This window comes from Vombatus ursinus, unplaced genomic scaffold (assembly GCF_900497805.2).
Source record: "Vombatus ursinus unplaced genomic scaffold, bare-nosed wombat genome assembly UNPS02014388.1, whole genome shotgun sequence".
In the NCBI taxonomy this organism is placed as follows: Eukaryota; Metazoa; Chordata; class Mammalia; order Diprotodontia; family Vombatidae; genus Vombatus; species Vombatus ursinus.
The window spans coordinates 1-14,950 of record NW_020954166.1 but is presented as its reverse complement, the minus strand read 5'-3'; the positions used below and the strand labels follow the sequence as shown (position 1 = coordinate 14,950).

At 52.3% G+C, this 14,950-nt stretch overlaps 2 protein-coding genes and 1 long non-coding RNA gene across 3 annotated transcripts; 2 read left to right on the top strand and 1 right to left on the bottom strand.

The window, feature by feature from the left end:
- Nucleotides 1-2,659: 2,659 nt before the first annotated feature.
- LOC114042357 (SUN domain-containing protein 2-like) lies at nucleotides 2,660-4,329 on the top strand. The gene is made up of 2 exons (XM_027861037.1): nucleotides 2,660-3,354; nucleotides 4,031-4,329. Exons 1-2 carry the CDS (start codon nucleotides 3,209-3,211, stop codon nucleotides 4,308-4,310), a joined length of 426 nt encoding a protein of 141 aa, XP_027716838.1. The 5' UTR covers nucleotides 2,660-3,208; the 3' UTR covers nucleotides 4,311-4,329.
- On the top strand, nucleotides 4,301-13,405 carry LOC114042356 (SUN domain-containing protein 2-like). Its single transcript, XM_027861035.1, is given in 12 exon segments — nucleotides 4,301-4,485; nucleotides 4,786-4,879; nucleotides 6,155-6,228; nucleotides 7,258-7,385; nucleotides 8,891-8,934; nucleotides 9,319-9,475; nucleotides 9,823-10,020; nucleotides 10,201-10,285; nucleotides 10,525-10,649; nucleotides 10,802-10,969; nucleotides 11,773-11,865; nucleotides 12,123-13,405. Coding segments are annotated over 12 exon segments (1,299 nt in total). The 5' UTR covers nucleotides 4,301-4,466; the 3' UTR covers nucleotides 12,237-13,405.
- Nucleotides 13,406-14,112: 707 nt separating this feature from the next.
- Nucleotides 14,113-14,893, bottom strand: LOC114042358. The gene is made up of 2 exons (XR_003568978.1): nucleotides 14,823-14,893; nucleotides 14,113-14,414 (listed from the first exon to the last, which is right to left on the bottom strand). It is a non-coding gene; the product is annotated as an uncharacterized LOC114042358 (long non-coding RNA).
- Nucleotides 14,894-14,950: the final 57 nt, after the last annotated feature.

Sequence of the window (14,950 nt, the reverse complement as noted above, 5' to 3'; positions counted from 1 at the left end):
TGCTGTCTCCTTTGGTACCTGCATTTGCCCCACCAGGCCAGGGCCAGTCCAGGATAGATTTTAGGGAGGTGAAGGATCTGTAGAACTGGGAGCAGGCACAGTGTCCTCCTCTATGCCAGGCCATAGTGTCTGTTGCTCTGCTTGTCTGGCAACCCTCCGTGCTGTGGTACATCTGCCTGCCCGCCAGAGTCCCCCAGTCACAGGTGTCTCTACTCCATCCCTAACCCCTCTACCCCAAATGCTCAGAGATCGGCCTGTCCCTTAACTGAATTGAGTCCTTCGGTGCCTGGCCTGTTTGCCCCCCTGCTTCATATTCTTCCCTTGTAAACAACCTCAAAATCTAGTTTCAAAGGTCAGCGCTAGCTTCTCCATGGCAAGGCATGGCGTGCCTTTGCACCTCCCTCTGGGACAAAGTCAGGTTGCTTTTCCTAGTGCTGTTAGTCTATCCCTGTGTGTGTGTGTGTGTGTGTGTGTGTGTGTGTGTGTGTGTGTGTGGGTGGGCGGGTGTGTGGGGGTGTGGGTGTGGGTGTGGGTGTGTGGGTGTGTGTACCTGCATTTGTTTGGTGGGAGGGAAGTTTGGCCTCAGTCCCATGCACAGCGTTGACCCTCACAGTCCCCTGGCCCCATATTCCTCTTCTGCCTGGCTTGAATGGGGCTCATTACCCACTTTAAGCCATGTTTTGGCCGGTCTCTTCCTCCCAATGCCAGAGCCCAGCTGCTCTCTAGGAAACCCTCTCAACTGGGGCAGACCCAGGCCAAGGGAGATCTTCCCAGAATGAAAGCCTGGCTGTCCCTAGCCCGAGCTCGCGCCCACTTTGTGCTCGCACTCCGTCTAGCGCGCGCCCAACATTCCTCAGGCGTTACTCCGGTAGGCACCAAAGGACGCGGACGAGGACGCGGACGAGGACGGTGCTGTCGCTAGACGGGAGCCGCGGTCTCAGCAGGTGCTCAAGAGAGCCAAGCCCTGGCACAGTGTGGCCGGAAGAAAAGGTGTTAGAGAGGTGGAGGGTCTGGAGCTCCGTGCCTTCCTCTGTGCCAAGGAACAGTGTCTGCACCTCCTCTTCACTGCCCACCCTCTTTGCCAGGGCTCATCTGCACGCTAAGACTTGCCCCTGGGCGCAGGCACCTCTGTTCCTTCCCCTAAGCTCTGCCCCCAAAATCCCCAGAAATAGCGGTGTCCATGACTGAGGGGAGTCCCTCAGGGCCAGGCTGTTTGCCCCCGGCTTCATCTCCCTCTCCCACAAACAACTCCCAAATCGAATTGCCCAGGCCAGGGCGCATTTCCGAATGCCAAGGCATGGCATACTTTTCCACCGTCTTCTCGAACAAAGTTCGCTTGTTTTCCCTAGTAGTGTGAGTGCCTCTGTGTGTGCGTGCATGCGTGTGTGTGTGTGTGTGTGTGTGTGTGTGCCTATTTATGTTTGGCAGGAGGGAGGGCATGCCACAGTCCAGTGCCCAGCGTTGACCCTGCCATTTCCCTGCTCCCATATACCCGTCTTGTCGGGCCAGAATGGGGCTCATTACCCATTTTATGCCCGGTCTCAACCTCCCAATGCCAGAGTCCAGCTGGCCTCTAGCAAACCTTCTAAAATGGGCAAAGCCCAGGCCAAGGCTGATCCTCCCAGAATCAAAGCCTGGCTGCCCGGAGCCCGAGCTCGCGCACTCCTTACCTTCACAGTCCTTCTGGTGCGCGCCAGCGTTCCCCCGACTGTACTCTGGTAGCCATCAAAAGAGGCGGACGCTGTTGCAGACGGGGCGGTTGGGGTACAGATATAGTGGTCTCAGCAGGTGATCTGTCGGGCCACTTGCCAACCGTGTAATGTGGGGCAGCCCCAGGCCAAGGTTGATCCTCCCAGGATGAAGGTCCGGCTGGCCCTAGTCCCAGCTCAATCCCGCTCCTTCCTCGCGGCCCCTCTGGCGTGGGCTTCGCTTTTCCCACGAGTTCCCTTTCGTGTTATCCGGGTTCCCGCTAAAGGACCCGGAGGGGGACGTGGACGAGGAAGCGGTGCCAGGGCAGGGAGGAAGCAGTCTCCGCAGCTACGGGGGCTGGTCTGGCCATGCCAGGACCGGGAGGCAGAGGAGGTGTGGGCAATTGGAGTGTCTGGAGCCCTAGGTGAGGACACGGTTCCCTCCTCTGTGGCAGGACACAGTGGCTGCCCCTTCTTTTGTCTGCACAGCCTCTGTGCCAAGGCACATGTGCCTCTGCTCCATCCCCTACCGTCCCCACCTAGTTCTCCAGGTACAGGAGTGTCCATGACTGAATTGAATCTCCCAATGCCAAGCCTGCTTTTCCACCCCATTTCATCTCCCTCCCCCTGCCCGCCAAAAAAACAAAAAAACAAAAAAACAAAACCAAAACCAAAAACAAAACTCCAGTATGGACTTGTACAGGGCTTGACAATTTAGAAATCCCTGAGGAAACATTCAGGTTGGACTTCCCGAGCAAGCAGATGGGAAGGCCTAGGGCCTGCCTTGGGGGGGGGGACCACTTGTCAACCTTGACTCTTTTGTAGCATGAGTATAATATTTCTCAAGAGCTGTGATGGTGAAATGAAGAAAAAGTCTATAGAGGGCCAGGGCTGTTTCTCATGAAGCCTATTGCCCAAGGGTCAGGGTTAGGATCAGCTGGTTAGCTTGGACCAGTACATGTGATCCCTTCCACCCACCAGAACAGGGTTTTGGGTGGTGGGGGAAACCAAAGACTTGGAAGAGAAGGTGGTTCTTTCCCTCAAGCTTACAGTCTATGGGGAGAAGAACAAGTCGTGTTTGTGAAGCAACCCAATCACAAGGCCAGTGTTACAAGCTCAGATTCGATAAAGATGCTGTGAGGGAGAGAGTCAGCAAAGAGTTGGGCCTCTGTTTCAGCAGGGAAGCCTAGTGCAGGATCCTTTTGAGAGTAGACTTAGTGGCCAGTCTGAGGCAGGGCTGAGCTCAGGCCATGAGGTTGGTGAGCTTGACCCTGGTAGGCAGCCATCATCAATGTGCCTTGGAGCTGCTTCAGAAGCACTTGAGGAGAGAAGCTGCCAGCCCATCTTCCCTTTTGGAGGAATGAGTCTAGGGAATTTGGTCCCTCCCTTTCAAAGTCGCCCTCATCAGTCCCTTCTCAGGCTCTCCCAGAAAATAGCATCAAGTCACTCAGTCAGTAAGCACTGCTTCTCATTCCTTCTTTGGGGAATTTCTAGAATTACTCAAGTCAAAGGCTTTGAGGATGTCTCGGCACAGTGAGCGCCTGCGCCTCCGTTACCAGGCACTTGGTGATGGAGGCAACAGCAGCAGCAGCAGAAGCAGCAGCAGCACTGGAGGGAATTCCCAGGTGGCTGAGCAGCACACCAACTGGAGGGAGGGTCCCCTCAGGTAAGAGGAGCCAGAGGAGACTCAGCTGCCTTCTCCATCACAACTCCCCAGGGCAGCCAAGGGCCTTGGCTGCTGCCATGTGCACACTTCTTTCCTGCCCCCAATTTTGATAGACACTTCACTCTACTGCTTGCTTTCCCCCCAAACCAGAGAATTTCCTCTCCCCCTGTGGTCCCACCCTTTGGCTGCTGCTGCCTTCTCTTTCTGAGAACAGCAACTGAGGAGGGGCAACTTTGAGCATAGAGAAGGCTGGAAACCCTGAGGCCTGAAGCTGGGCAGGGAACAACCCCTCTCAGCCACAGATCTCTTCTCCCTGGCCCGAAGGCCCATGCTTCTTAGGGTGAAGCCAGGTGGGTGAAGGGCTGTGGGTGAGGAAACATTTTCAGCTGATTCTTGGCTCCCCTGATACCTCATCCTGGTGGTTTCATGTGGAAAGAGCCCCCCTCCCCCGGCCCATGGTAGCTGTGGCTTGCTTTAATTCTGCCTCCCACATGAAAAATTATTCATCTCTTTAAGGAGAAGAACAGCAAAAGAGAGCTTTGGCTATCATTTCTTTTCATCCTCGAAGTCTCCAGCAAAGTCTCATTCCCCTGCAGGCCTTGCCCCTTCCATTTCCTTCTCACCTGTCCTCTTTTTCACCCTCTTCTCTTTGCTCTTCATGCTTGCTGTCCCCCAGGACTCTGAGGAGGAAGTCCAGTAGGGTCAAAGGCTTCTCATCAGGCCTCTCACCAGCCCCTCATCTGGCCCTGTACACCTGTAACACCCCTGAATCCTCCTCAGGGTACTTCTCCGAGGATGACTCTGCAGGTAGGCATCACTTCTTCTGCCCTGGAGGCCCATTCCCCAGGCGCTGCCCCACTTCCTTCAAAGGGTGCCCCATAGCTGGGGGTGGAGCAAGTATCTCTCAGATAAGAGGAAGAGAGAACTCTGCAGTCTGGCTCCAGTTGGGCGATTGAAGGGTGGAGGGGGGGCTCAGGCCTCAGACATGGTTGTCTCTCCTCCTGGGTGGATGCTCATTTCTTCCCTTCCCTGCAGGGCACTCCGTTACCCACCAGCCTGGCTCTGCATCCACCTCCAATAATGGTGCCTCCCAAGTTGGCATCTTTAACTGGATGGCAATATACATTTCAGGTGGGTTGTACCAGGGGGTGGCCACGGTGCCCAGGGGAGTGGTGCTTCACTGTACCGAGAAGAGTTTCTTCATGCCTATGCAGGGGCAAGCTGGGCCAGGGTGGAGTAACTTGAGGACTCTATGGGGAGATGGGCTTATTATGGAAGGATCCCCAAGCACAGCTGAAGAGCTCTGGGAGGATGGAAGAACAGAATAGCCAGAAGCAGCTGCAGAGTTGGCATGCTGGGAGACGACTAGATCTGGGAAAGGATGGGCTGGCAGGGGCAAGCCTTTGAATCCCTCTGCTGTGCCCTTTACAGGTTGGCTCTTTGCAGCATTCCAGTGGTGCCTGGGAAACACCTGGCACTGCCTGACCACAGCTGCCTCCCTCCAGGATTTCTTTCTGTTAATCAGGTCAGTGAGGCCTCCCTGGGGCCTGTCACAATTTAAGATCCACTGCTCCAAGGGACTCCACAGTCCTCCAGGTCAATTTCCCCTTAGGCCTTGCCCTGTTCCTTTTCAGCTTTTGGAGACTTTTACTCAATGAATCTTATGATAGACTCAGGTCAGGGCCAGGAGTGTGCTGGGACCAGCTGCAACCTGCTCCTGAGAGTCAGCTCCCAATTAGGGTTTCATTGAGTGTCTCCACTGAAGAAGATGATGGGAGAAATGGGTTGTGGGTGCCTTGCCCTCCTCCAGAGCTGGTTGTTGAACATTTAGCAGCACTCGCCTGCCCCCATTCCTCTTGCTTCTTCAGGGAAGTGGGTTGGCTCTGACTACAAGTGGGACTCTCTTCCTGAGTATCTTTTAGGAGCTCTCCCCTCAGTAGTTCCTGCCTCTGATCACAACTGAGTCTGGTGAGTTCACTTCTGCTAGTCTGAGGGTCCTGAGTTTGCAGGGACACTCCCTCCTTTGGGGTTCCAATCCAGAATTTTCTGCCCAGTCTTCCAGGTCTCCAGGCCATGCTTGCAGTTTCTCTGTGGAGGAGCATGGGCAGTTCTCCAGGCTGCCTCCAGGGCTGAATCCAGGAGCCTCTAGAGCAGGGGTGGGGAACCTGAGGTCCCCAGGCCACATGTGGCCTTCTAGGTGCTTGGGTGCGACTTTTGAACTGAGTCCCAGTTTGACAGAATCAATCCTTTGCTGAAGGGGATTGATTTGGTGAACTCTGGTTACAGTGGAGGACCTAGTGGACCACATGTGTCCTCGAGGCTGGTAGGTAGCCCAGGCCTGCCCTGGATTCTTGGGACCATAGGCTGGGCAATGGTGACCAGCCGGCCTCAGCAGGGGTCCCTCCTGCAGCTCTTCCAAGTCCAAATGGGCAAGCATTGTAAGGACTTAGACAAAAGAAGACTAACTAATTCATGAGCAGTGTATTAACGTAGTTTTGATGGAGGCCTGATACGGAGACACCTTCCACTAGACCTGTCAAAGGGCAGCATGTCCCCTTGCATAACAACACGAGCGCCTTTCGGAAAAGCCAAGTTTTCTCCTTCCACTTTACGCCAAGGGTTGTCCATACAAGCCCAGTTCTCCACTTCTTGGGTACCCAGTGGCAGGGGGTGGAGGTGGGAGGGGGAAGAGTGGGCACACCCTTTTGGTTGTTTCATTTGCCACTTAGGGAGGGTCTGCTAGGAGCCAGGGGTGGTGAAGGGCAAGTGCTAACATCTCTTTCATCCCAATGAAATCCAGGAGCTTTTGCACTTGGAAGAAGTTGCTCCTGTTCGTCTTGGGGATGCTGTTCTTTGTGGCTTCGCTGGCTTATGGTGAGCCTTGTGGAGTGCCCAGGTCGGCCACTCCAGATGGGGGCGAAGGACAAGGGTTTGGGGACAGGGCTGTCAAAATGTGGAAGAGAGATCGTTGAAGGGGAACCTTTAGGGAGCCAAAGGGACAAAAGCCCTGGCAAAAGGGACCCAGGCCACATGTGGGCAAGCTCTCCTGCCTCAAATGTCAGAGTTCCATCCTGTCTCTCCTTCTCCTCTCCATCCAATCCAACAAACCTTTATTGTGTGTCTTCTGTATGCTGGCCTCAGAGCCTCATGCTGCAAGGTCAGGATGGCTGTCCCACCCACCTTGAGCATGTCAGGGGCATGGAGTTAATTTATTTGTGCCCTCCGTGGTCACTGACCCAGCACTTGAGGGTGGGGGATTGGGAGAGGCACTGAATCAGGAAGGAATCTATTATCTGAGCAAGACACACAGTCAATGAAAGGTCTGGGGGCTTTGCCCCTTCTCATTGGTGAGAACAGACAGGCCAATAGAGACAGGCATGATCCCAGAAGGGCTGGACCCTTGGTCAGGAGCCATGACATCACTCAGTCCATACTGTGAGATCAAGTCCAGCTCAGGAATGATGATACCACATGCAGATGGTCACCAGTGGCTGTCTGCAGTCAGCCTCTCTACAGAGAGCATTCTGGTCCTCATTCAAAAGGGACAGGGCCTTTTGTTGACCAGACTTGGGACAAGAAGGAAGCCCTTGTGGCTTCAGTCTCCATGTCCTCTCCCAGCTTAATCTCATCCCTCATTGTTGCCATCATCCAAAAGTAGAATCCTTCTTAGAGGATCATGAGAGAGGGATCCCTTTCCTGAAGGCTCTTGGGATGGAAGTGGCTCTAGCCATAGCCTTCCACATCATGGGGCCCCTAGCACATCTGCTTTCCTTAGGCTGGGCTCCTAGCTCACATCGACGCGACACTGCCATACTCAGGCTGGATGGAGGTCCTCACCCTAGACTTCTTGTCCTTCTGACACCTCAGCCTCTGTCTCAATGAGCCTTTTCTCCCATGTGCTAGGTGCTTGGTGTTTCTACCCCTATGGACTACAGACCTTCCACCCTGCTATGCTCTCCTGGTGGACAGCCCGTGGTAGCAGCAGGAGAGAGGACAGGTGGGAACCAGCACAGTCCCCCTCATATTTCCAGGTGAGTGTCCAACTGAGTGTCTAGAACGCTTCACACAAGATGGGCAGACAACCCGCTCACAATCCACTTCATTCCTCTCAACCCAGTGTGGGAGCCAGGATCACCGTTCAAACTTTGCCACTTGCTGCCTTTCAGACCTTGGACAATTCAATGTCAGTCTCTCTAAGACTCAGAGCTCATCACTGCCCCCCCTTCAATTGAAATCAGTTGCCTTACACAAAAGGCCTTCCCTAGCACCTTGTCACACAGTGGGGTGACTCTGGGAACCCGAGGAGTCTCCACAAACTGGCCAGCACAGCCCAGACTAGCAGACTTTACCAAGCTGGGAAGACGTGAAGGCCATGTGCAGATCATGTTGGCTGCCCACCAGAAGCTTATCCACCAGGTGATTTGATATGTGGAGCCATGATGACCTTGCAGGCACATAAAAAGATCAAGCAATAACAGAAAAAACCCCTAATTCATGGAAAACTTTAGACATACATAAATACATACATACACACACACACTTATATGTATATGTATATCTATATATCTGTATATCTATACATATATATGTATATTTATGACTGACTGGAAAGGGTAATTTCTCGTTTTGCTTTCGTATCACCACCTTTCTCAATATAGCCTTTCCATCTCCCCCTCCCACAGAGTCATCCCTTAAACCAAAGTATAAAACAAGAGGGGAAGACAATAGCTCAGGAAAACCAACCAAGTCAGCAGTGGAGTCCTGCCTTCTGTGCAGATTCCATGCCAGTCGACTCCCGGCCCAGCATTGAAGGGAAGGGAAAAATGTCCTCCTTGATGATCTTTGGGGCCATGCTCCAGCATCATCTTTCCACAACATTTGGTTTCAGATGTTGGTTGTTCACTCCATTTACATGGTTGTATGCGGTGCTTGCTTATCTTGTACTCTTCATTGATTTCTTTCACTTTGCCCCAGTTCATGTAAGTCTTGTCATGTGTATCTTTCTAAAACAAGAGTTGTGGTTTCTTCTAGCATCAGAATATTTCATTGTATCCATAAGCCACAGTTGGTTTAGCCATTCATTCCCCTGCAGATGGGTATTGACTTTGTTTGCTACCAAAGAACTTTCTTGGTGGTTGGATTGGGATGACATAGAATAAGTAAGTTAATTTTGGTACTTTTGTCACTTTGATTCTATTGCCTTGACTTATGCCTGAGCAATGAATATGTGTCCAATTGTTGAGATCTGTCTCTGTGTGTGAAGGATGTTTTGTAATTGTGTTCCTGGAGTTCCTGTGTGTATACTGACCACAGTTTTTTCAAAAGAATTTCTCTCTCTCTCTCTCTTTCTCTCTCTCTTGCTGGATTTTCTTGGTTGATGTATAGAAATGCTGATGGTTTTCATGGGTTACTTTTTTATCCTACAATTTGGTTTAAGGAATTGTTTTAACTGATTTATTTTTGTTGACACTCTAGGGTTCTCTGGGCAAAGGTTGGTGTTTTCCTCAGTCTCATTGTAACCTCTTTGTCCTTCCAGGAGCTGGAAAGTGAGGTTGTGCAGAAGACATCTGAGTGGCACAGGTAAGGCCCCAAACTGCCTGGCAAAGAGCAAAGGAGGGAAAGAGGGGTAGAAAGCTAGAGCTGAGAGAGCACAAGTGAGATTCCCAGGGAGAGAGGGGTCACTGGAGCCCGAACACTTCGGTTAGCAGGTTTATCGATCCAAACTGCAGCCGACCTCAGAGAACAGATGAAGGTACTGAGGCCTGGGAGGGAAATGATCTGCCCAGGCTCTCCCAGGGAGTAGATGTCAGCAAAGACTTGCACCCAGGCTTCTGGCTCTGTCCTTTCCATTGAGTCGTGGTTTTCTTCAGGAGACACAGTTCCATTTCCTGGTCTCTGTTTGACTCCATCCTCCAGTGCCTATTCTCCTGGTTGACTTTGACCTTTCCTTTTGTCCCTGTCTAGTTCTTCCCAAGAGGAGAAAAGGCCAAAGGAGATGGATTCCCTAGAGGCCCAGCTGGCTGGCTAGAGGCAGGAGCTGGTGGCTTTGAGCCAGAGGCAAGCTGAGGTGCAAAAAGAATTACACCTTTGGCCAGAGAAGATGGCGGCCCTGCGCAATGAGGTGAGTCATCTGGTCTACCAGTTAGGCCACGTGTCCCCTGGGCGCTTCCCAAAGATGTAGGCCCATTGGGTGGACTTTATGATATGGACAGGATGTTCCTCATCTGTCAATTGGGATAATAACAGCCCCTAGCAGGTCCAATGAGATGATTTTTGCAAACCTCAAAGCAGTGGAGAAATGCCAGTCACTTGGTTCACCATGCCTTCCCTGGCACCAAGGTGGCACATGGTGACCCCAGAACTCAGAGTGACTCTAGACACCACAGGCCCCCTGTCCAGGCCCTCTTGCTTCCTCATTTCTTCTGTTGCTCTGGTGTTTGCTGAGCTCTTTCCTCTGGTGGCTTCTAGGTGGAGTCTAAGGTCTCTGGCTGGATTGAGCGGGTCCTTGGTATTAAGCAAGAGGAGGTGCAGGCCCAGCTTCATGACCTGGAACACAGAATCATGAGTCATGTGGCCCAAGAGTGGCCCAAGTCTGTGAGCAAAGCTGCTGCCATCTTAAGACTGAGCCTTCTGAAGGAAGGAATGACCACCGGCGTGACGAAGGAGGTGAGGCCTGCCCCACTGGCTGTCCTCCTGGCTGGGGTCACTGGTTTGCCCTCAGAAGAGCCTGCCAGGAGGGAGGGGAAAACCCTGGCTGAGCAGGTAGCATGCTTGCCCGCCCCCCACATGGGCTGGGCCAGCCCTGCAGGTGACCTGGCCCCTGAGTAGTGCATGCCTGTCTTTTAGGAAGTGAACCAGATCATAAAGGAGGCCCTGAAAGAACACAGTGAAGATCGAATCGGGCTTGTGGATTATGCCCTGGAGTCCTCAGGTAGGTGGCCTGCAGAAAGCCAGAGGGCTTGGTTCAAAAGGGATTGGCAAATCAGGATGGACCTTAGGAGACAGGAGGAATTGACAAATCAAGATGCCCCCTATGGGCCGTGGCAGTTAAGAGGGGTGATTCCCAGGCAGCACCCCCTCACCTTGAGGGCTGCCTTAAGCCATCTCTGTGTCCTCCCAACTCTCAGGACCCCCCCTCCCCACACACTTCTCTGCATGTTGCTCTTTCAGGAGCCAGCATTGTCAGTAGCCGCTCGTCAGAGACATACGGCATCAGGACGGAGTGGTCTGCCCATTTCACTCTGTTGGGCATCCCATTGTGGCGCTATTTCCAGTCGCCAAGAGTCATCCTCCAGGTAGGGCTAAACAAAGGTCCCCCAGCTTTGCTCTCTATGTACCATCTGCCACCCTCCTCTATGGGAGCTGGGCCCTCAAGGCAGAGGGGCCCCACAATCGGGATCTGTTCCATCTGCTGCCTCCTTTCAGCTGATTTGTCTTGTGCCCACAGCCAGATGTCTACCCTGGCAACTGCTGGGCATTCCGGGGCCCGCGGGGCTTTGTCGTGGTGCGCTTGTCTGCTCGGATCCAGCTCACTGCCATCACTTTGGAGCACGTGCCCAAAGCCCTGTCCCCAAACAGTGACATCCCCAGTGCCCCAAAGGACTTTGTCATCTTGGTGAGTACCTGAGCCTGGCAGCTCTCCTTTCCAGAGTGGCACAAAGTCGTTTCTTAACAGCAGCATTGCCAGGTGAGCAATGCAAGGCTGTGCCCATTTGACACATGAGACATTGAGGCTGATCTCCTCACTCCAGGCCCAGCCCTTCTGTTCCTCCTCCTCTACTTAGAGAGAAGCCAGGAAAAGACAACCACAGAAGCAAGAACAGCCAAGATTACAATGTGCCTTAGGGTCCTTTACTATAGCCAGTTGCCTGAGTGGCCAGGTGTCCCATGGACGAGTTGGGCAGGGATGGGGATTGCCATTCCCTACACAGTCACCTGGTCAGGGCAGAGATGGAATGTCCATTGTAAGGAGGATTTGGGAGAAAAGATGGAGCCAGAAGAGAAGGTGAAATATGCAAGGGGAGAGGGATGCTTCAGGACCCAAATCCTGACACACATGAAGAAAGTGTGGCACCCATACTTGAAGGGGTTTGTCCCAAGTCATTCAGCAGCTTTGGGGAAGAGGCTGAGAAGGCCGAGGCCTAGGAGGGGAAAGGCTCTGTCTATTGAATTAGTGAGAGAGATGCTAGAGGGTGAGGGGATCAAGGCAGGCAACATGAAGTTGGATTGTGTTTGCTCCTCTTTCCCCTCCCCAATATATCCTGCCTTGTCTGCCTCCTCCTCCCCCTGCCACCTCCCCCATTTTCCCTCCATGGACTGATTTGGATTCTTGTCCTAACAGCATGACCTTTCGTGCACTCCACTCCCAGCCATCCATTTGTCCATCCCTCTATTCCCCTTGTTTTTCCTTCTGTGCAGGGTCTCAATGAAGATTCCCAGGTGGAGGGGATTGCCCTGGGGCAGTTCACCTATGAGAATGCTGGGGAGGCCATTCAGACCTTCCCCTTTCAGGTATGGAGGGTTGGTCCTACAGCAGGGATGCAGGCGTGTTGGTGATCTCCAGGGCTGGATCACCAGCCACTGGGACGCGGTGGCTTGGCAAGTGGCTGCAGTGGAAGCCAGGTCCCAATGGGTCTGATAGGAAGCTGAGGGATAAGCTTGGGGCTGAATTCAGCCACTGGTCTTTGATGGAAGCCTGGGGCAAAAGGGCTGTGGGAGTCCACCAAGGGATCTTGGGCCTTCCTGACCCCACTCTCCTCTTCCCACAGGGCAACGGCACAGCTCCATACCAACTGGTAGAGCTTCGAGTATTGAGTAACTGGGGTCACCCGGACTATACCTGCATTTACCGTTTCCGGGTCCATGGCAAGCCTGCCAATTAGCACCTCCCTCCGGGATCCCTTCACCCTTTCCTCCTTCCACCACCAGCAAACAGCTCCCCCACCTCCTCCTCCCTCCCCCAGGCTCATTCCCTTCTGGCCGCTGAGACATCTGGGAGAGAGACATCTGGAAGGTGGGAGCCCACCTCCGTGGAGCCATCTTGTCCCACCCAGGCCTCTCTGATATGGACTAGACCACCAGCTGAGCGATTTCTCTTTCAATCCCCATCATCTGCAGGGTCAGGTTGCCCAGCTTCCTGCCAGGCCCTGCCCACCTCCAAGAGGTGTAGAAATAGTTTTCTATTATGTGTTGGGGGTGTGGTAGGGACTAATGAAGACCTTGCTATGCTCAGCAGCAGTCCCACAGAAACACAGCTTACACCAACTTGGCTCTAGGGCAATGACAAATTGGGCAGCTGCAAAGGGCAGACCGGTAGCCAGTCTGACATGGGCATGCTCCAGTAGGTGGCTAATGCCACTCTCCAGGGGAACTTGCATGATTCTCTTCACCACCGGCCATGATGGGTGCCGTCTCTGAAATGGGAAGTAACTGGGAATGACCACACTTGTCTTGGCTTTTGATTCTGACAAGACCAACAGCCTGGATTTGCGCTGTCTCCTTTGGGACCATCAGCTAATGTGCTTGTGGCTATGCTGAGCAGGAGACTGGCCAGGATCCTGTTGAGATTGGCCCTTGCCTTGCCCTGTCTAGGGCTGGTGTTGAGCTGATGCTGCCCTGTATCCCTGGGGCAGACGTGACATGGCCCAGGTGCCTCTGCGGGGAAACAGGCCATTGGAGACTCATCAGGCTCTTGCTCTGCACTTGGATTCTAGTTCCTTTTGGGACATGTTATCACATGGGCAGGTGTTAAGTTGATTGGGATAGGGTGGGGGGAGGGGCTTATTGGAGTTAAGGCTGGGATGGGAGAGGGAGGGCACATTTTTTGGGCCTCCTGGCCATTGTATTATGTAGATAAAGATGTTTGTATTTATCTAGAGATCTATTTCATGGTTCTTTTACATCAGATAGAAAAGCTAAGGGCTACATTCTTGGGTGCCTCCCCAGGTCCCCAGGGTGATAGTCACTGCAGCTTCAGCTTGGACGTGGGGGGCTGGCCATGAAATACTGATGGCCACAGAGGTATCGCTGTCCTTTCTGCCTCTTACCATCAGGGGGGGAAGGCAGCAGTTCATACCACAGGGCTGGTCACTGCCTCCAGAAGGCAGCAGGGGCGACCCACTCTTCTGCAGGTTTCAAGGGCCAGCAGCAGCAAGTTCTGGGCTGACCCCAGCTGCCCCTCAGCCCAATCTGACAACCATATAACAGAATGACTTTTGCCTTTCAACAGTCATGATACCGGACATTCTGGAGAGCCTCGGTTCTATCTTACTACATATAGGATAACATGTAGTAGCTTTCAGCCCCCAAATTTTAGGGTATCAATGATGGCCCTGCATTCATGTGTGTGTATGTTTTATATGTGTGGGTCAGGTTTCTTGGTATATACACTTTATCTGGCTTATTTCAATATCAATAATAATTCAAAGAGTAAAGAAATTGTTTATTTAACTAAGAATTTCCCTATTTAGCCAGATTATTATTATAGAGAAACGATAGAATCTGAGCCAATGATATTTGCATCCAAAGTGGGTGGAATGTTAGAGATCAGAGAAACATCAAATACACACACACACACACACACACACACACGGAAACACTCATGGACACACACATGGACACACACACATATGTGCGAACATATACATACACACATGTATACATATGTGTAAATGACACACATGTATACATATGTGTACATACATACACATATACACAAATATTTGCAAATCAAGAAGTGAGTTCTGAGGAAGGTTAAAATAAGTTGTGTTGACACACAGGTCAAATGTAATTTTTACCAGTGTCAAGAATGTGTTTGTCATGTTACCATACCACTAATCTGAAAAATAAACCAACAAAGATCTTTGGGGGAAACTCTTGAATTCCAGCTTCAGAATGAAGGGATATATTTGAGATGAAATCCTGAGAGGCAATGGTGGCAAGTGGATATAACACAGTCTTTACCTTTCATGGGTCAGGTGCCGGCCATTCTAACAAGCAGGAGCTTTGTAATCTCAGGATCCCATCTAGTTGCCTTCCAATCCAAATAGGGAATTGCTTGCCTTCTCAGGGATGGGGTGGTGATGGGGAGGGAGAAAGGGAGAGACTTTGAAACTCAAAGTTTTAAAATAAATATTAGCAAATTAAAATCAAAATAATAATAAAAAAATATTAGTTGGCGTTGACCCTCTGGGCATCTCTGAGGAACAGGCAACCCTCCTGAATATTGGAGGCCATTTACACTCCCTCCCTCAGCAGCCAGAGGTTCATGATGCTGTGGACATCCCCACCCTTGGACTAAGCTCCAAGTCATCTCCAGTAGCAGCCACAATGGGGTCAGGATGGGCAGGATGGAAGGGCTGCTGGGTCTAGAGGGCAGTGGGAGCAAGTGCTCCACCCACAGGGGGAGGATGGTCCCTAGCCCACAGGGGAGTTCATAAACATGATCCCGAGCAAGAAGAAGGCCTCACCTCTAAGCCAGAGTGAAAGGGGGAAGCAGGGAGTTCTCCAGAATGCTGCAGATGTGGACCCACCAGTCTGGGGAAGGACTTTGCTGTCTCCTTTGGTACCTGCATTTGCCCCACCAGGCCAGGGCCAG